Below are 21,975 nucleotides of genomic sequence, written 5' to 3'. Positions count from 1 at the left end.
GTCACCACCAGCTCAGACCACTAGCATGGAGGGCCCAAGGAGCTGAGCATGCCTGTCCTGAACCCTCCAACACCCTCACCTTCCCACGTTGAGTGCACATGTCTGAATGGAAATTGTAATCGCCCCACAATTGGAAACCCTGTACAATCGATGTTCTCAATTGCTGGGAGAGCTATAACCCCATTCAGCTGAATGCCGTTGCAATTCCAGTTTAACAGTTCTGAAGAGTGTTCACATACTCTAGAGACACCCTGAGATTTCCTTATCATCTGGTATTGTTTCGCCAAAATGTACTATGCAAAAAAATCTCTGCTGCAAGTCAAAAAGAGGGCAAAAGACCCTTATTTAGTGATCTACCTCAATTCAATGGATCCATTAAAACTGGCAATTGATAACTATTTCTGCAGACATGTTCCTTCCTGCACTGGAAGAGTGCAGAGATCAATGTAAAAACAGATCCTCACCCAGCAGCTGCAGTTTGAGTGTACTGCTGCTGCTTCATTATCTCCTTAAGAAATATAAAATCAAAGGAGGGAATAAAGAGTTCCCAGTCAGCAACTCCGCCCACTAGACCAAGAACTTTCTTCCTCCCACTTCCAAAAAACCTAGGTGGAAAGGCTACAGGGACTGCACTTTTCAGCTCTCTTGGGTGGAAATCAAAGCAAGCGCAAGGAGTTCTAGAACTTCAAAATGTATGTAGAGAAGCATGGGAAGAGGTTGTAGCTCACTGGTAGAGCACATCGTTTGTACGCAGAAGGTTTGAACCCCATTACCTCCAGGTAGGGCTGGGAAAGAATCCTGCCTGAAACCCTAGAGAGTCGCAGCTAGTCAGTGTCAACAATACTAGGTGGGCCAAGGGTCTATCTCAGTATAAGGCCGCTTCCAATGTTCCTAAGTAATCTATGTCTCAAATTGTTTGTCAAACGATAGTTAAGCAATACATTGTCTGAGCAGGCTTTAATTCTGGCCATATTATCAGTAGAGGTTAGAGTTGTGTATGTTCTGGACAGACAGACAAGTCCTAGAGTTCTTCTAATCTAGAAAGCTTCAGCATATCCAGGCCCAGAACCCACCTTTGTCCCCAACCTAGCCCCACTTCTATGTTTTTAATAGTTCCTCCTCCAAGGCGGCAGTTCCTCCTGAACGGCTTCCTGCCCACAGCTGAGAGCCTCAGGCCAAGAGCCCTTTTGCTCTCGCCCTTCGGCTCGCGCCTATATGTTTTTAATATATAGGTCCATCTTTCTCTACCTTTTCTCTACATTTCCCCCTACCCCTTCTCTCTGATTTCCACCTTCCCCCATCTCTCCCCATCTTTCTCATTTTCTTAACAAAGAGGGCAACATCTATGTGGATCCAGATCCTCTAGCTAAAAACTAATGTTCAGTCTAATCCAAAGCCCTATCCAGAAGCAGAATCCTTCATACTTACATTCTTCTAAAAGTTTAGCTCCTATAACTGCATTATTATTATTATTTATTACATTTATATCCCACCTTTTTTCCTCCAAGGAACTCAAGGCAGCGTACATAATCCTTCTCTTCTCCATGTTATCCTCACAACAACCCTGTGAGGTAGGTTGGGCTGAGAGTCTGTGACTGGCCCAAAGTCACCCAGTGGATTTCCATAGCCAAGTGGGGACTAGAACCCAGATATCCCACCTCCCAGTCCAACAACTTAGCCACTACACCACACTGGCTCTCATTATAAAATAACTTCACTTAGAGCAAAGGTGGGGAAATCTCTTTCCACCTGAAGGCCAGATTCAATTTCGGAGAAGTTTTCCAGACCTCCCTTTCAGTGGTGGATGGAGCCTAAGTTAAAAGGATTGGGGCCAAAAATACAAAAAACAAAAAACAAAACCTAGCATATTTTAGCTTAAAGCTCTTACTTCCCATAACTAAGCCTTAGGAGAGGGATTTCAAGCAGGCTGGAAAGAATGTACAAAATCTGGGAAAACATTGACTGATCATAGGTTGGTGGGAAAGGGTTGGAGCTAGGGGGAAGGACTGTAGCCCTCTGGGAATCCCAGAAGGCCAAATTGGGGCCTGAGGAAGGTCTGATTTGGCCTCCCCTCTTGAGAATTCCAATACTTGCTCTGGATGGAATAAAGAAGAGACACAGAGACGAGGATAGGATAAAGGAGGAAAGAAGGGGATAAGAAGAATGGCGATTAGAAACGAAAGGGGGGAATAGAGAGAAGCCCCCAAACCAAGTGGTTCTTTTCAGAGTGGAAGTGCTTCAGAGGAACTGTGATAGGAGTGGGGGGTGTATGAGGATTGTACAAACCTTGATTATGAGGTGAGGTGGCTGAGAATTTGTTGTTTGTTTGAAAAGTAAAACTTATTTATAATCTCCACCAGGGAGAGGCCACATCTCGGTGTAAAGTACATGGTTTGCATGCAGAAGGCCCAGGTTCGAAAACTGGCACCACCAGGTAGGGTTGACAAAATTCCTTCCAGAAACCTTGGATAACTGCTGTTAGTCAGCGCCAATAATACTGGGCTAGATGGATCATTGATTTTACTCAGTTTAAGAGAGCTTCCTATGTTCCTTTGGTGCCACGAGGCACTCTGCATGCAGCCTCCCCAGCACTTCCTGGAACATTTATTTATTTATTGCATTTATATACCGCCCCATAGCTGAGGCTCTCTGGGCGGTTTACAAAGATGACATTGTATAGTCCTAACCCTCCTTTTGGTATAATCTGCTGTGCTGAACTATTGACCTTCTGCAAAAGCCAAAAGTTCCAGTTTGGGGCAGTAAAATCAGGTGACATATGAAATGCTAGTATTCCACAGGGAACTCTTCCTGCCTTCTGCCGTCCCTCTTCAAACTTTCATTGCAAGCAGGCTCACAGCAGTGGTCATGTAAGAATAAAAAGGCCACACGGCCGCTGAGCTCAGAAAGAAGAGACAGGCTGGCATTAAGGCAGCTGATGTCACTGGGGCATCTCAAAAAGGATCCATAGCACGTGCTTAGGTGTGACTGTCTATAACAACACCCATGCTCTGCATAACTCCTACTTTTGTGTCCCTTGCGAAAACTCCCAAACTTATCCTTACCTTGCCCAGGCCCACCTGGATCTTGGAGGAGTTTGGAAGCTGCTCCTAACAAACAGGGGGAGGGGGAGGGTTCATTTGCAGTCCCTCAACACAGCCATGCTCAGGGCCTCAGATCCGGACTCGTAGTGGGTGTCGGAGGAAGTGGATCGCCTCCAAGAGCAGTGCAAGTTGGCGCCCCTCTTGCGGAAGGAAGAGGTGAAACGGTAGAAGTTGCTGTGCCTGTTGCGCAGGTACTCGCGGTAGTTCCTAGTGAGCAAGGTGTAGAGGAAGGGGTTGATGCAGCTGTTGCTATAGGTCAGGCAGGTGACTAGGTAGTTGATGCACTTCTGGGTGTGGGGCGGGAGCCCGAGGGGCCCGTGGTAGAGGGGCACCAGCTGCCAGATCCAGAAGGGCAGGAAGCAAGCCCAGAAGACCAGCACGATGGTGAAGACCAGGATGAGCACCTTCTGGCGCGGAGAGCGCTTGGGGTCCCTCTTGCACGGCGGGTTCCTCTGTGACTCTAGGTAGGTAGTGGCCAGGCGGGCGTAGAGGCAGCCGATGATCAGCCCGGGGGCCAGGATGCTGGTGCTAAAGAGCACCGTCAGGTAGAGCCGGTAGGCATCGCGGCTCCAGGTGGGCGCGCAGATGTGCTTGCCGTCGCGGCTCCGGCTCAGCGTGACCATCAGCATCATGGGCAGGGTGAGCAGCAACGAGAGCCCCCACACGGCGCCGGCCGTGGCTTTGCGGAAGCGCCGCGCCCGGTGCCGCGTGGCCAGCGGACGAGTGACGGCCAAGTAGCGCTCGGTGCACATGACGGTCAGCGTGAAGATGCTGGCGTGCATGGTGAGCAGGTCGAGGCTGAGCAGCACGCGGCAGCCCAGCTCGCCGAAGTACCAGTCCTGCGCCACCGACGTGCCCACGATGAACGGGATGGAGCACAGGTACAGCAGGTCGGCCAGCGCCAGGCTGGCGATGGAGCCCGACAAGGGCGCCCCGCGGGCGCAGCGGCCCGAGCGCCACAGCAGCGCCAGCGTGTACACGTTGCCCGTCACGCCGGCCACATACATGACGGACAGCACCGCACCGAAAGCCCACGCCGCCGCCTCCCCCTTGCTGCCCGCGCCCCCCGCCGCCGCCACTGCCGACTCGTTGCTCAGCCCGGCGCTCAAGTTGCGCTCCATTCCCGGCACGCGCGGAGCAAGTTGGGCCAGGCCGGCCGGCCGTCTCTCTCCCGCCCGACGTGCGCCGCGTGGCGGCCAGCCAATGGCGGCACAGCCCCCTGCCGGGTCTCGCGGGCGCGCTGCCTGTTCCCCTCCCGGCGTCCTTGCGGTTTTCTTCTCGCCGCTGCTGCAGCTTCTTGGGGACGACGAGTCCCGCTCAGCTCGTTGCCAAGTCGCTCCGCCTCGGGTGAGGAAGAGCCGAGCGAAGGCGGGGAAGCGATGTGAGGCGCTGGGGCGGAATGGGGGGGGGAGGGCAAGCAGTGTCCAGGGGTCTCCTCGGAGCGCGTTTGCGGAGGGACCGTGCCGCGTGGTTGTTCCCTGCGCGTGTTCCGTCGGGGAGCCTCCCTTCGCTCAGTGCAACTTACTCCCAAGTAACTTGTGCGCCTGAAAGCAAGCCGCCGCCGTACTGTACATTGCAAATCCATGCATGTCTACGCAGAAGTAAGCACGGGTGGGATCTGGAGTCGGGGAGCAGCAGCAGTCCTCGCTATTTAAAAGGCAATGGCCACAGCCAACGTAATTATTGTCCCCGTGTTTAAGCTTTTACTTGCTTTAGGTTAACGGAAATATTTAGCTAATTCAGTTTCACTAGCAGACTCCGTCTATAAAATAGGTACACTAAAGGCTAGAAAGATGCACCCCTTTTCACAAACGTTTCATTCCTTAAAATATGCTACATATGTGTGTGTTAAATGTTTTGTGGCTTGATGTATAATCCCTAGATGAGATAATTGCTTCAATTCTTGGTAGGATATAAATGTAATTAATAATATAGTAATAATAGGAGGCAGCCAGTGTTCTCCCAAAGCTTAATCCTAGGGCATGTGAAGTAGTCTATAAGACGGTGCCTCTCAGCCATCCCTTCTCCAACTTGGCACTACAGGTATGTTGAACTACAACTCCCATAGGATAACTGAGAATTATGGGAGTTGTTGTCTAACACATCTGGAGGGCACCAGGTTGGGGAAGGCTGCTCTGAGCTTTCAGGTCAGAATGTGGCTTCCCTAATAGGCAAGGTAGGACCTTCTCTTCAGCAGGACAATCATTTAATTAAAGTGTCACTTGATTAAAGTATGAGATTTATTTGACTGATATGCATAAACTTGCATCTGAAGAAAAGAAATTGGTTTGGGGAGGGGCCATGGCTCAGTGGTAGAGCAGCTGCTTTGCATGCAGAAGGTCCAGGTTCAAACCTGGCTTCCCCAGGTAGGGCTAGGAAGGAATCCTGCCTGAAACCCTGGAGAGCCACTATATGTTCTAGGTGGACCGATCCTTTTCAACTTATTCATAAATGGTCTTGAATTAGGAGTGAGCAGTGAAGTGGCCAAGTTTGCCGATGACACCAAATTATCTAAGGTTGTTAAAACACAAAGGGATTGTGAAGAGCTCCAAAGGGATCTTTCCAAGCTGGGAGAGTGGGCATCCAAATGGCAGATGCGGTTCAATGTAAGCAAGTGTAAGGAGATGCACGTTGGGGCAAAAAAACCCAACTTCAACTATAACCTAATGGGATCTGAGATGGCGGTGACCAAACAAGAAAGAGATCTTGGGGTTGTGGTGGACAGCTCGATGCAAATGTCCACCCAGTGTGCGGCTGCTGTAAAGAAGGCAAACTCCATGTTAGGCATTATGAGAAAAGGAATTGAGAATAAAGCGGCCAGTATCATACAGTCCTAATACAAATCTATGGTGCCACCACACAGAATACTGTGTACAGTTCTGGTCACCACACCTAAAAAAGGATATTATGGAGCTGGGAAGAGTGCAACTAAAATGATTAAGGGGCTGGAGCATCTCCCCAATGAGGGAAGGTTACATCAATTGTTACAATCATTTTTTGTGAACAGCCCAGAGAGCTCCAGCTATTGGGCGGTATAGAAATGTAATTAATAAATAATAAATACATAAATTGGGATTGTTTAGCTTGGAAAAAAGGAGGCTAAGGGTAGACATGATAGAGGTGTACAACATTATGCATGGTATGGAGAATGTGGATAGGGAGATATTTTTCTCCCTCTCAAAATACTAGAACCCGGGGTCACCTCATGAAGCTGATTGGTGGGAGATCCAGGACAAATAAGAGGAAGTACTTCTTCACACAGTGCATAGTTAAATTATGGAACTCACCACCACAAGATGGAGTGATGGCCACCAATTTGGATGGCTTTAAAAGGGGGTTGGATAAATTCCTGGAGGTGAAGGCTATCGATGGCTACTAGCCCTGATGGTTGTTGCTATCTCCAGTATTCGAGGCAATAAGCCTGTGTGCACCAGTTGCTTGGGAACATGGGTGGGAGGGTGCTGTTGCACCATGTCCTGCTTGTTGGTCCTTGGCCGATGGCTGGTTGGCCACTGTGTGAACAGAGTGCTAGACTAGGTGGACCCTCAGTCTGATCCAACATGGCACTTCTTACATTCTAATGGTCTGACTCAGTATAAAGCAGCTTCCTAAGACCTCCGAAGGGGCTTTCCTTCTGTTGAATGGGGAGGAGGAATTTCTCTTCTAAGATGATGCTCATCATTCCTTTGTGAGCAGTTGCATTAAAAACCAATGAATAATTCTGAAACAGCCTGTGCTCAGTTAATGAAGGGAACCTTTTTAGCCCATTGAAAATTTTTCAACCAATTAATCTTGCTTTTTAGAAATTAACTATCCTGGGAAAGGCTGAGGAAGTCAAATCCAAAAAATGTTTGGATCAAACCACCCGTATGAATAGCACAGACTGCTCATAGTGAGGCAGAATCCTTCCTTGACTTCAAAGTCATGATCCAGTCTCAGCTGAAGCTCGAGTAAAAGCTGGTTCACACATGCAGGTCGCTTGTGGCGCAGGATCAAGTGGTGACTTGCATGTGCAGATGAGACCTCACAGGTCAAACACATATCAAAGACGGAATGATCATATTAACTCAAACACAGTGCTTTTCAGTCAAACACATTTGGCTGCAAATCGTCCAGTGTCAAGTAACCAGGTGCTAAGAAATCAAGAGAGATGCATATATTTGTGTCATTTCATAGCCCGAGATCAGACCTATCTATTACCTTACTCTTACAGGAAGCCAATTTTGCACGGTGACATTTGTCACTCTACTGTTATGTCTACAGTGGCTTGCCATATGGACTCTTGAGATGTATCCATTGCTGGTAAGGAACCGTTATGTATAATCAACAGAATGGATGTAGCGAGTCATACCAGGTGTATGCTGGGGCAAGAAAAGACACAGTGCTGGCAGAAGTGACTTGCACAGGTGTATAAAAACCATGGAATAACCTGGCTCAAATTCTTCTCAGGGTATATCCAAATGGTAGCTTCCTACGTTCAAATTGGATACTGTAATGTGTGATTAGGACCCTGGAAAGTGTCAGAGGCCAAATTCAGATTTGTTTATTTAGTCATTTATCACAAAGCAAAATTTTACCAAGGGAAACCATAAAATAACATGTTGATACACACCAAAATCTTATTAAACAAGCTTAAAATTCTGTATCTCCAGATTACTGCGCTTAAAAAAACCCATACCTGTATGTTAGCAGAAGCTAGGAGAAATAATATTTACATAAGTGTCACAAGGAAAATCAAAAATATTTTCTCCAGGGCTTCTCCACATTAGCCCCTGTCACTTGTGTGGATTTATTGGCAACCTTTATGGAATGAGTCAGCAGACACACTACAGAGCTTAGAGGTGTTGTGATCCAGTTCCCACATGGCAGTGGCTTAGGAATGAAGAGCTGAAGCTCAGTAACAGGCACATGTCTCTTACATAGCATCTCCAGGTGCAACTGGGAAAGACTACAGAGCCGCTGCCAGTTATTGTAGACAAGACAAAGCTAGATTTACTCATGAGTTGGCTCAGTATCAAGCAGCATCTTATGTTCCAAGTGAGGAAGTTCTTCTAGGTTTTGGTTTCTAGAGTAATTAACTCATTTAATTAGGATACAATCCTATGAAGATAATCGGCAGCATCCAAACTCAGAGGCTGCTGAATGTCCTGTGCCACCGGTTTCCAGCAACTCTGGGGCAGCCATAGGAAACATTCCCCTCTGGGGAACGTCCCTGTCTCTGTGCTCTGTTTCTGAGCATGGATTCATAGCCAGAACCAAGCTGGCTGGGAGGGGGCAGGGAGCAGGGTTTCTGGGTTCCGGGGTCAGAGTGCTATTCTGGGAGACATAGGATCGCTCCCTTAAATAATTACATAACATTTCTTTTCCACCCATTAGCTGAAGCGCTCTGAGCTGTTTACAAAATAAAGCTTAAAACCATAAAGTGTGGGTTTGTGCAAGGACCCTCCCCAACATGCTTTGGAGGTTGATTCGGAGTTTTGAATTCAACCCAATCAGCCTTGGCCCAATTCAGGCCTGGTCCAACCCGCTTTGGATCCAGATCCAAAGCAAAATCTGGACATCTAAAGTGGGTCGGATGTTGCAGTTACCCAGGCACCCATCAAGCAGCTGCTTGGCAGGTGCCCAGGAAAGCCTGGCATGAGGCCAACTGGGAGTCCATTGGACTCCCCCACCCCACTCACCCTTCAAGCCCTATGAGCCACTGCCTCTGAAACTTACCTGACTTGTCCGTTTGCACCCAACTGCTGTCTGTGAAAGCCACCATTTTAAGAGAGATGGGGGCTCTGTCTTTTCCCAGATATAATATTGCAAACTATTGTGGCCATAAAGGGCCATTTCTGGAAATTCTGTTCACGATCCGGATTTGGACTCAGCGCAGTGCACAACCCTAATAAAATGCAACAACATAGCAAAACATATGATAAAACTACGTTTAAAGTAGAATAACAGCAAAATAGTAACCAAGATAAAGCCAGCAGCAGTGCAGAGGTCTAGAAATTCACTAACAATTTTTAAAACTGAAGGGCTAAAAAGCTTGGGAAAATAAAAAAGGTCTTCATCTGGTGGTGCTCAAAGGACCGTAATGTAGGTGCCAGGCAAGTCTCTCCGGGGAGAACATTCCACAACCAGGGTGCCACCATTGAAAAGGCACTCTCCTTAGTACCAACCACCTCACTTCATTAGCACTTCCTCATAAGCAGCTTACCTTCAGAAGTTCCAGCTGAAAATTGATGAGGATGAATGCTCCTGGAAAATTACAGCTCGGTCTAGATATCAAGGACAATAGCTGGAAGAATAAGGGAATAATCCTATGCATGTTTAGATGGAGAACCCATCACTTCAGGCACCCTGAGCACTTTGGGTGCTCCAGAGGCCCTATCATTTGAGACACACATTCACACACACACACAGAGTCAGGGATTTGCTACACGTATTTGCAGGTACAGTCTACTTTGACCCTAGAATAACTGATATTAAGTGTTTTCATCACGTTTTTGAAAGAAAGCCATTCCTGTGCCTCATGACAGCACCATAGCATGCAAAGTTTTGGTTTCTTAAGGCGCAATCCTATGCATGGCTGGCTAGTGAATACTGGGAATTGTATGACTTTTTTCCACCTACACATACATTGGCGTGTTGCCTTATTCTTCCAGCTGTTGTCCTTGGTAGCTTAAAATCTCAGTTTGTCACTAGTTTTGGATGTTCTTGTTACCACTTTGAAGATACTTATACTGTTTTATCCCTGATTTTGAATTCATCGCACACAATGACACCCTGAATCCTCTTAGTCATTTTATTTCACCTTGTCTCTTGCATGTTGGAACTAAACTCTCAGTAGAGATTTTCCAGTAAACATCAGGATGAAGGAGAATGAGTAGTTGATGGGGAAAGAGTAGAAAGGGCCTGTCGCATGAACAGATTTGTTTCAAGACAAATGATTGTAAATAATCTAACATAGGTTGCTATTTCACTTGGAGCTTTTCTTTTCCTTCAAACATTGTCTCTTTGGCAAATTCTAGCCTGCTGAATGCATTGTGTACACACCAACACTGGAAAAAAACAGATGTAGTTCATAATTTCCCTCTGTGAGTCAGTATATAATGTTCTGGGGATATTCAGAGCTGGATCTATACCATGACAGGCCGCGTTCAAGATTCTGAAGAGATACGCCACAGCCCTCTTGTCCTGAATAGCTAATTACTCAGTGTATGTTTTCCTCATGAGAGCTGTCATCAGATTTTTATCCCTCTCTTTTTCTCTCTTTATTATTTGTATTATTATTTTTTAGTCTCAAGGACATGCAGATACATTTGAAATGTTTTTTTTAAGTCGGAGACACTGTGTATGCCACTTGCTTGTACACACAGGGGAATTTTATGAAAGCCCCTGAAGAAAAAAGCCCAGTGTTATGTCCGTGTTCACCCAGGCTCCTGTCCTGTCAGCCCCACTCTTGGTACCGCCAAGGTTGTTATCAAATTCATTTTACTCTCTATGACTTCCAAACAGAGAGTAAAATGGTGTTTTGCTACTAATTGTTGTTGTTTATTCGTTCAGTCGCTTCCGACTCTTCGTGACTTCATGGACCAGCCCATGCCAGAGCTTTCTGCCGGCCGTCACCACCCCCAGCTCCTGCAAGGTCGAGTCCGTCACCTCCAGAATATCATCCATCCATCTTGCCCTTGGTCTTCCTTTTGCCTTCCACTTTCCCTAGCATCAGCCTCTTCTCCAGGGTATCCTGTCTTCTCATTATGTGGCCAAAGTGCTACTAATTATTGGAATACTATTAGATTTTAAGCACCAAAATGGTTTGGAAGTATCCAAGGCATGGAGTTTAGGATGCTCCCATCCATGAAGTAACATTCTGTGTGACTGCTCTAATCTGTGTTGCCTTTCAGTAGGCCGCCTAAGCATTTAGAAATAACTGCTTTCCTAAAAACAAATGCCAAATGGAAACATGTTTCAGTCTGAATCTTCCCTGTGTAGCAAGGCTGGCCAACCGATGGCCTACAAGCCAGATCAAGCTCTGAAACAATTTTACCTGGTCCTTGACACAGTTAAATTTTCATTAAAGTGTAATAAAACGTTCTCAGAGTTTACACAAAGATGAACAATGTTTCCAGGTTGTAAGGAACAGAAACATTCCACACTAATGTTGCATCTCTTTTTGGGGATATTGTATGTAATGTATGCAATATGTAAATGTACATATTTGCAAGAAATGCTACACCCAAGTGTATAGTCTCCATAATTGTGAAGCCTTTACTTCTGCATGGCTCCAGGTTTATTATTTTATTTATGTATTTTATTTACTATGTTTATATACCACTCCACATCTAAACAGATTCTGGAATGGTGAACAATAAGAGATAAAAAGAATAAAACACCATATTTTAAAAAAAGTTTTAAAAAACACAGAACCAATAAAAAAAATGTAGAAAAGAAGTATGGAGCCCAATCACTTGTGAAGAGGCCTGTTTATGTGGTAGAATATACTTCTGGGCACCATATTGCATGATTTAGGAACTCTCAAGAATATTGAAGCTGCTTCAATACCTGCTTTAAAAGATCAGATTTGCATACACCAGAACTGGAAAGTGATTCCATTATTCAGGGGAAGGAACAGGTCCCATCCAATATTATGTGAGTGGATCTCTGCTCACACAATACGGGACTTCCCCTTGCTTGCCTCCCCACTGCCCCCCAATCTGTTCAGAGTGTGTTTTCTAATTATCTGGAATAGATATGGGGGGCTGCAGGGGGAGGGAGAATCCATTCTGCTAGTGGACAGATGTTGTGTCCCTCCCAAGCCCTCGTACTTTCAATGGGAGGCAAATGATGAGGCTTGCTAAGTAATCTACAAAGTCTTTTAAGCAACAAATGTCTCTTTAACCTGAATAGAGTCTACCTCTTTGAAACCCTAAGCAACGTTTAAGAAGAGAGAGAGGAGTTACTTCTCAAATGCCTGTAACTTCAATGCGCCTGGTGCGGTGGTAGTTTCTGGCGCAGTCTCTCTGACTTTCTTACGGCCTCTTTATGCGCTGTGTGTTTGAGCTTTCAGCGGATTCTAGCATCAGTTAGTGTTTTAGAATGCTCACCCCCCGAGAAGCTCCCTCGTTTCCCTCTGAGGGTGTAGGATTTGGCCTTGAGGAGATAAGCTCTGGAATGGGCTGATTCCCAGCTGAGGAATCTCCCATGAGAGCTTGCGGCCTGGCTGGTGTCTGGCCTGGCTGGTGTCTGGCGCTGCGTCTTCTAGTTCTGAATCTGATTCTGATTGATTACCTGAAACTCCTTCTCCCGAAACAGGGACAGTAGGGTTAGACATGACAACAGACAGAATTGGAAACAAACCAGTGTAAGAGGAAAGTATGGAGGTTTGATGCCCATCAGTTTTAGCACTAATATGTAATGTTCCAAATGTATTATTGTCAAGTCTCACAACTTTAGTCACTTTTTGTGTACCCCTGTTTTTCCATTATCTGTTTATTAATAGATTCATATCATTCTAACCTTATGTAAATAGTACTCATATTTATCCTAGGATTTCATCTTGTAAATCACACAAGATCCCACAGGCTATTTAGATATTTCTTGGGTTTCTCCTGGTTGCTAATTACACCTATTCAAAAATCCTGACTTTGGCTTTAAAAGGATCAAATTCCAATTTTCTATATTTGTTTTGTTGATGTGTTTGGTTAATGACTACTCCTTTAAGCCTTTGGCTAAAATCACAAGCTGGAACCTTTTAATGATCTTATCATATGTTTCTTAAGTCTTGGCTTTAGGAAAGTGTGTGAATTTATGACAGTTGACAGCCATGTATTTTATAATGTTCTGGAACTTAACAGCTGCCATCAGTTGAGAACTGAACGGGGGAGTGTGATACGTAAAGAACTGTGTGTTGTTGTTTTTGAAGAGGCACTTTTTGTGCTCAGTGAGTCACACCTGTGTGTTTCCAATTCATTCATTATGTGTGCCTGGATAAGAAACTATGATTAACTCTTAAGTCTGTAAAAGGAAAATGTAGAAGGAGTCCTAAGCGTCAGATTTGATTGTCTGATTTGGTTCATTAAAACCCAGAAACCACTGAAAAGCATGTCAAAAATCACTCAGTGCTCTCTTAAGCAACCTAAAATGCATTGAGCAGAAAAATTTAATTAAATTTTCCTGGAAAAGAAGCTTTGCTCACCATTCATTTTAGAAGAATACTTTGGGGGAGATAATGCAATAGTTATGTTGATGCTAAATTGCTAGGATATTTGAAAGTGCTTTTAAAAAAAATAAAAACAGCCTAATGTCTGGAATAAGAGATGACCCAGCTCTGTCTATTCTGAGCATGGCACTTTGCACGCATCAGCTTTAGAACAACAGAGTTAGCTTTTTAATTGGTTATAAATTGCCCTAGCAGATAAGCATTTCTTTTCTGGGGGAAAGCTGGTTGAGATACAGTCTTGCTTTCCCAAGAGACAGGGTTGACTAACAGACTAATGTCAATAACAAGGGGGCTGTCTACACATGGGGGAAACCCCACAGTGGCTGTGAATCTGTGCCCCACCAGACAATGCAGGTGCATCTTCACAGCCACCATGGGGCTTCCCCGTAATGCTCCGATTTGAAAAAGTTGGGATTTACCTCAACTTTTTCAAAGGAAGCGACGTCAACACGGTGCTTCTGCTGTGTAATGTCACTCTGCAGCCAATCCAGGGCCAACCCAGAGGCTCCTGGACCCAGATGGCTGCCAGAAATCCTGCACTCCCTCCTTGGCATCAGGATTACCTGATACCACGGCAGGAGAGGAAAAGCGTGGGGTTGAGGAGGGAGGTGGTGCCAACGCAGCACTATGAAGACAGTCCCCAGATGATCCTTGGGAATTCCACACAGAGTAGGAATAAGCAGAGAGCTGAGAAGAGGCAGCCAGCAAGAGGGCCAAGGACTGCTGCTTGTTTTGATGCAGTGTCTGCTTTGAAGGAGTTTGGTTATGAGTCACAGAAGCCGCTTTGTAACATACCCATTGGGAAGTTAATTGGCATTCATGGAGCCATGTACTGTCTAGGCATTTAATCAATTATAATTACCCCAAACAATCTTGTGCATCCTGAGACAATGATAGTGTGGCCTTCCCTCCCCGACTCCCAAACCATTCTGTTCTACCACCTGGTTATCCTAGTAATGTTCAAGATGGCGCAGTAAAGGTGAATGGTTATTTGCAATATCTAGGAAAATCAGCCATGGACCTGGATTCTGCTGAACAACAGCCAATCAATCCTTCCTCTAAAAACTGGCAACATAAACTGTCCTCAGAAAAACATTAATTTGGCAGGAAGAGTCCAGCCATGTGGGCAGCTTGGCTTATCCCATACTAATTCATTGTTGTGAGTCACTTTGGAGCCTTTTCACTGAAAAAATGTTTTGAATAAATATATATATATTAAAACAGTATCTGGAGTTCTGTTATAGATAACACATTTTCCAGCCCTGCTGGGCATGGAGTAAAAGAGGGCAGTGCACCTGCACCTTTAGTAGGTGTGCAGGAGATGGAATTTCAGGTGGTGTAGCTTGTCATGCAAATTCCCTCTTCTTCTTTTGCAACTATTAAAGTTCACTTGTTCTCTATAGCATCGAGCTACACTCGCTTAGCTTGAAGAGTTTGAAGGCCATCCTGAGGGAAGAAGACACTTACAGGAATCACAGGCTTAGCAGCTCTCCTACGACTGCTAAGATTAGAAGAGAAAGAAAAACACTGTAGCCTTTGCCATTTCTCCAAGCTCCTCCTCATTCCCCATCATTCACATGCCAGGGATGTCTACAGTGGTGCTATGGGAACAAAATGTGAATGCTACAAAAGTATACACTGGCAGTTATAGGACAACATTAAAGCAGCAAAGGTCTTTGGCTTGTGGCTTTTTCGAGTCCTTTGTGTTTGTTCCAGGAAGAACTACAGTAAACAATACATTATTGGCATCATACTCCCAAGACATATGTACTTGGAAGTAACTCCTAGTGATCCCAGTGTTCCCCAGCCCCCAAATATGCACACTTAGGACTGCAGTTTCTAGGAAAGGAAAAGAATGGGAACTTTCCTTGAACTTGCTTTCTACATATAGTATAAATAGGGATGTGAAATCCATTCTGTCTGTATTTCACAGAGTGCCAGATGCCTTTTGTTCCACAGTCTGCTCATTGGTGGAATCTGATTTGTCCCAATTTCCCGAATTTGCACAAATTCACCTCCCAAATGTGCAACTTCATGCTTTGGGGAAAATGTGCACTTCTGGCCTGTAGTTTTTTGGGTTTTATTTTGTGTATTTTTCTATGACTAAATTTGCATAAAATTCCAGAAATTTAAAAAAAGAAAAAACATGATCCACCCAGTCATGGAATCCATGTGACTTGGGAAAAGCCAGTCCACTGCTGAATACATGGGTTGGATTCATAGAAATTCAAACTCATTTGATTCCACTGCAGCTTTCTCCAATGCACAGTAGACATATCTGTAATGAATGCTGCTCATTTTCTTGTTTCTGTTGTGTCCTCAGAAGATGAGCCCTCGAGTCCTCACCAGCACTGCAGGCAAAATCTAAATTCCTGTTTATGTGCAGGAAGAGATTAGCCATGTCATTATAAGTTCTTACTGTGGCCAGAGCCACCATGTTTACAATGTTTATTAGGCATCTTTGTGCTTTAATTTGTGTGGAGGGCATTTTAGCAGTGTTGGGGGAAGAGTGGGAAATATGACAATGACATTGGGAGAGAGCCCCATTTGCCACATCTTGTATGATGATGATGATGTAATACATTTCTATACCACCCCATAGCGAAAGCTCTCTGGGCAGTTTACAAAAGATTAAAACATTAAAAATTGATATACAAAATTTAAAAACATAAAACAGACAGCATTCGAAGACAACATACATTTAAAAACAACTTTGAGCTCCCAAACCAAACCTAAGGCTATATCTGGGATCGAATAAAAACTCAACATATGCTGCTAAATGCCAGGTGCTGAAAATATAATGTGGTGCTAGCTGGGCCTTGTCAGGGAGATCATTCCATAATTGGCCGGGGGGGGGGGGGCACCACTGAGAAGGCCCTCTCCCTTGTTGCCATCCTCCAAACTTCCCTTGGAGTAGGCACCCGGAGGAGGACCTTAGATGTTGAGCTTAATGTATGGGTAGGTTCGCGTCGGGAGAGGCGTTCTGTCAGGTATTGTGGTCCCAAACCATGTAAGGCTTTATAGGTTAGAACCAGCACCTTGAATCAGGCTTGGAAATATACAGGCAGCCAATGCAAGCAGGCCAGAGTCGGCCTAATATATTCAAACCACCTGATCCTCATTATTAAACTTGCTGCTGCATTTTGCACAACCTGCAGCTTCTGAACTGTCTTCAAAGGCAGCCCCACATAGAGTGCATTGCAGTAACCTAAGTTGGAGGTTACCAGAGCATAGACAAGTGAAGACAGTTTATCTCTGTCCAGATAGGGGCGTAGCTGGACCACCAACCAAAGTTGGTAGAAGGCACTCCATGCCATCGAGGCCACCTGAGTCTCATGTGACAGAGATGGTACTAGGAGAGCCCCCAAGCTACGAACCTGCTCCTTCCGGGGGAGTGTAACCCAATTCAAAACAGGTACAACACCCTCCATCCAGTCAGAAGAACCACCCACTAACAGCATCTCAGGGCGTTACTAGACGAGGCTGTAGCGCGCGTTACCTTCCGCAGCCACGTCGAGGCTTCCAGATGACGTTCACGAGGATCCGCCGTTATCCCGCGGTGAAGCCTCTTTCTCCCGACTTTAAAAAAGTGAGTTGTAGTGCGCCTTTTCCTGCTGTCCCGCGGTAATTCGGAGTACGTGTGGGAGGATGTGAGGTCACTGCGGTCGGCACTGGTCAGGAAAAGGCGTGCTAAGGGGGAGTGGTCAGCGGCTTCGGTCAAGCCGCCTCCGCCATTTGCGCGCAGTCCGCCAGCTGGGGCAGCGCGGCGGAGCGGCTTTTTTTTTTTATTTCCCCAGTGACAGTTTGCGCAGGAACGGAGGACCGCAAAAGTGGCTGGTGACTCCTTGCGGTGGGCAGCTACCGTGGCCGCATAATGGCGGTGCTGTACGCTGCCTGTTAGTGTGGGTACCAGGCTGGCAGAGGGCAGAGCTGTTTGTGGGCTGCTGCCATGGCTACGGCCAGATGTGGGTTGGCTCCTTGGGATGGGGCACAGGGCACAGAGGCGGTCATCGCCGCCGACACCTCAGAGGCATGATGGGAGATGTAGGCACAGAGTGGCCATGCAGACGATTGACCTCGGGTCATATGACACCCGCCACGACCCCCATCAGGAAGTGAGCGCATCAATGTTGACCCTCAACAGCACCAGCAGCACTTCAGCTGGCACTGGCACTGCCGCCGCTGCCGCCGCCAGGGCCGGCGGCGGCATCGCTGACGGCTGCGCAAGTTTGCGGTCTTTCGGACGTGCGCAAACCGTGCAGCGAGCGAAAAAAAAAGCCGCGGCAATCAGGCCGGTGTGGCTGCGCAACCGTGCTCGCGGCGGCAGCAGCACAACCGGCGCAAACTTCCGCCATAAATCGAAGGCAGGTGTGGATCATGAGGCGTCACGGCTGAACGGGAAAAGCCGCTTTCACCGCTCCTCAACGACGGAACACCCGGTAGGTCTAGCAACGCCCTCAGTCTTGTCTGGATTGAGTTTCAGTTTATTAGCTGTCATCCAGTCCATTGTTGCAGCCAGGCACATCCACAGCCTCACTTGATGAAGTTGAGAAGGAGAGGTAGAGATGCATGTCTTCAGCGTACCGATAATAATGCACTCCAAAATTCTGGATGATCACACTCAATGGTTTCATGTAGATGTTGAACAGCATGGGGGATAAAACTGACCCTTGTGGAACCTCATACTTGTTCCCCAAGCACCACCTTCTGGAGCTGACCCGCCAAGTAGGAGTGGAACCACTACAATACAGTACCTCCAACTCAACTCAGACAGTCATCCCAGAAGGATACCATGGTCAATGCTATCAAAAGCTGCTGAGAGATCAAGGAGAATAAACAGAGTCACACCCTCCCACCCCATCTCTCTCCCGACATAGGTCATCATACAGTGCGACCAAGGCTATTTCCGTACCAAAGCCAGCCCTGAAACCTGACTGAAATAGATCTAAATAACTGGTGTCATCAAGAGAGTCTGGAGCTGGTCTGCAACTACCCACTCATGGACGTTGCTCAGGAATGGAACATTTGCCATGATCCTCTAATTATTAAGATTTTCTGGGTCCAGAGAAGATTTCTTCAGGGGTGGGCTCACTACTGCCTCTTTCAGACCACTCCGTCTCACAAAGAGGCATTAATTACTTCCCCGGCCCAGCCAGCTGTTCCATCCCTGCTACCTTTTATTAGCCCGGAAGGACAAGGATCCAATATGGAGGTAGTTGCATGAACCTGTCCAAGCACCTTGTCAATGTCCTCGAGTTGCACCAATTGGATTGAGGAAGAGCACCGTAATACCATAAGAGCAACAGAGCTTCTGTGTTGGATATGACCAAGGATTCTCTCTCCAACAGTGATAAACCAAATGCTTCCAGGAAACAGATTGATAGTGTGGTGTGATTCACATTATGTTTGGACAAGAAACTATACTCTGTACAATAAGCACACCTGGTCAGTCACTGCTTTCGGAGTTTGGGGTCAAGGAAAGCACTGAAGTTGGGGAGGAAACTCCCAAGATGTAATTCAGTGAGACAAGTGGGATTTCAACACAGAGGGGCTATTGATCTGTACTGCTGAAGAAAGTACATAGCACATAGATGAATGTGCACACTTGCGGATGACCGGGGGGCGGGGGGGGGGGGAAATCCATTTTCATACTTTTGAAGCACTGGAAAATAAAAATAAAAAATATTGCAAATGGAAAAATTGCACTAAAAAGGTGTTGCAATTGGAGTGGGGTTTCCCTCTGTAGGGAAAAGGGCATGAGAGGGTTTGTGCTGCAAAGGTCCATGGGATACGTGCCAGGAGCAGGTGAGAGGATGAAGGGGGAAACAAGCCAAAGCAGGCTACATGGTGCTGGCTCATCTGTCAGGTGTAATGTGGTTTAGTGAGTGAACAACCAATCCTTGGTGGCTTATTCTCAGCACAGCTTATCTTGACGTGCAAACTGGCCAAATAACTATCCAATGGAGATGGAGACAGACACATCTGCTCCTTCTGTCAGGGAATATAAAAAGATGCCCAGATTTCAGCGTGGCCAGGGATACGTTTGCATAGCTGAGGCTAGTGTACCAACTGGAGATGTTGGATCTGGCTACAATCACATTTGGATCACTGTAATGTACTCTATGTGGGCTACCTTCAAAAACAGTTCAGAAACTTCATGTGGTCCAGAATGCAGTGGCCAGACTGTTGACCATGTGACTCCCTTGTAACAACAGCTTCACTGACTGGTCTGTATTTGTCACGGGTGCAATTCCAAATGCTTGGTGTGACCCATAAAGCCCTACATGGCTCGGGGTGAGGCGAAAAAGCCCATCTAGCTGAAATGCAGAGTTGGGGATATGGAGAAGGCAATCCTCATCTCTGCTGCGGCTCTTTACTATTTACTCTTCAAAGTTCTAAAATCAAAATTATCTGTATCTATATTAGGTCAAGCGTGGGCAACTTGTGGCTCTCCAGGTGTTTTGGACAGCAACTCCCATGAGCCCTGGCTAGCATAGTCAATGGGATGGGATGACTGGAGTTGTAGGCCAAAACATCTGGGGCCCATAAGTGGTCCACACCTGTATTAGTATCTTGGAACTTCAATAAGCCAAGTTTTTCTTCACAGGGCATTTGGGGTAAAATAACCGTCAGTGGAAATGTTTTTGCTATTGTATCTGAAGAATGCACAAGCAGTTACTGGAACATGTACTAATTAAATAGCACAATTCATCATTACTTTATTCTGAAGATTAAATCTCCACTGGTGTAGAAACTACTGCTTGACTATTACAAAGAGATGATTTTTCTTTTTTAATATTGAGTTGTTTTGCTTTGCAGCTAATCAGAATGCAACATGGAGAGTATCCAGGAAGGATTTGAAAGGCTAGACTGTTGGCACAACTCCACTAGTGACCGTGTCTGTTCTGGCTGCCATTGTAATGCACAGGCTGCCATTATATCTTTGCACTATCGCTCACGAATGCTTCCTGCTGTTTGGCATTTGTTGTCTCCTCCGCAGGAGATGGTTTACTCATGCACAATGCTTCAGACATCTCATCTGCTGGCCAGCCTCCTTTGTGTAACTCAAGGCTCTGCACTTCTGGGCTGTGTATTTTACATAGTTTAGCAGCAGGTTTCCAAAACACAAAGAAAGGAAAGCATCTGATGCCTCTCCTAATTTTTAAGAACCACCTAAATAGTCTATTGTGAGACAGAAAGGTGTGCTGCAGTATTATCTGCTGCCACCAGCACCATCTCTCAGTTCTACAGAAGATCAATAAGCTAGGTTGGCCAGATATCCTCTTTTACAGAGGACAATTGTCTATTTGAAGAGATGACAGTTGGCAGTCCTCTATTTTGAAGGGCTGTCCAGCCCATGTCCAATATAAAGATAAAGAACCATCAGAAGGGAGAGTTGGGCCTTGAAGTTGCCCATCAACAGCCAAGTCCAAGTCAAGTTTATTGTATTTAGCAACCAGCCGTTATACAGTTTCACATAGATGTGTTTCACATAGATTTTGACTGAACAATGACAGCTGAAAGTAGAAGGGAAGAATGTACTTTGCTGCCTTTCTTGGAACTTGGCCGGCTGGAGGAACAAATTGGAAGATAATGAATTTCTAAGCTATATTAACAACTTTCAAATATTGCTTTTCCAAGAAACATGGCTATGTGATATCAGCCTACCTGGCTATGAAACCTACTCTTTACCAGCACCCTATCACCCCAAAGGTGGTAGACCAAGAGGGGGGTTAGCAATTTTAGTTTCCCTCTCCCTCTGTGCCTCAATTCTACCTCTTAAACAACTAGATCCCTGGGCTATGTCTCTTTGGGTTAAAGGTAGCTCTGTTTCATATGTTTTTGTTAACGTTTATGTACCACCTTGATCGTCACCATACTTTAATGCAGATTGTTGAGCTGAATTGGAAAATTTTCTGTCTCACCTTGAATTCCAGTGCCCTTTTGTTCCACTGGCGACTTCAATGCACATCTTGGCTCTCGTAATGATGTCATTGTTGAAACAGCAGGACTTTAAAAGGGAATTATGACAAAATATGGGATCTAGGAGGCCCATCAGCAGCACCTGAACAGAAATCTGAGCAGGCACACAGGTCACTGGTCACAGTCTTCAAACTCTAGTATCGTATTTCTTTTTAAATTATAATAATTATTTCTAAATTTCCAACATTTAGCATATGCAATTTCTGTGCAAATTGGTGCCTCTTTTTGTGTGTGGTGGTGGTGCATATCCTCTTTTTTGGCAATTCAGGACTGGCCACCCTAAATATAGCACATGTCTGATTCAATGTAATATAACTATAACCCTGTATATCCCACTCTCCATGAGAGAAAAGCAATTCGGATAGTAGAGATATTTTTGAGCCCCACCCCTAAGTGTGTGGCAGGCAAGGGAGAGGATTAAATAGCCTCTCTCCCCATCCCCCTGATCAAGCACATAGCCTCTGGAGACTGCTCTTAGTCTTTTGCGGGGTGAGTTGTTGCATTTATAGTTGGGGGAGAAGTGTACACCACTATATTGTGTAGCATCTAGCTTGGCTCATAGGGAAGGCTTATATAATGGGTGTTGAACCTCAAGCCCGTGGGCCAAATTTGGTCCATCTGGGGACCTAACATGGACCTCCGGGGCTCCCTAGATAGCTCCACACCTTTCCCTTGACCACC

At 45.9% G+C, this 21,975-nt stretch overlaps 1 protein-coding gene across 1 annotated transcript in view; it reads right to left on the bottom strand.

Annotated features, from left to right (window-relative positions):
• The window catches only part of LOC134395349 (urotensin-2 receptor-like), a 36,474-nt gene extending 15,191 nt beyond the window's left edge, over positions 1-21,283 (bottom strand). Inside the window, exons 1-2 of the mRNA XM_063121511.1 lie at positions 21,237-21,283; positions 3,063-4,490 (exon numbers count right to left, since the gene is read on the bottom strand). Coding sequence (XP_062977581.1) covers positions 3,134-4,490; positions 21,237-21,283 — 1,404 coding nt within the window. The 3' untranslated portion in view covers positions 3,063-3,133. The remainder of the gene's footprint in view (positions 1-3,062; positions 4,491-21,236) is intronic.
• Positions 21,284-21,975: the final 692 nt, after the last annotated feature.

Source organism: Elgaria multicarinata, chromosome 3 (genome assembly GCF_023053635.1).
Source record: "Elgaria multicarinata webbii isolate HBS135686 ecotype San Diego chromosome 3, rElgMul1.1.pri, whole genome shotgun sequence".
Taxonomy (NCBI): domain Eukaryota; kingdom Metazoa; phylum Chordata; class Lepidosauria; order Squamata; family Anguidae; genus Elgaria; species Elgaria multicarinata.
The sequence above is the reverse complement of the archived record's forward strand: the minus strand, read 5'-3'. Positions and strand labels throughout refer to the sequence as shown.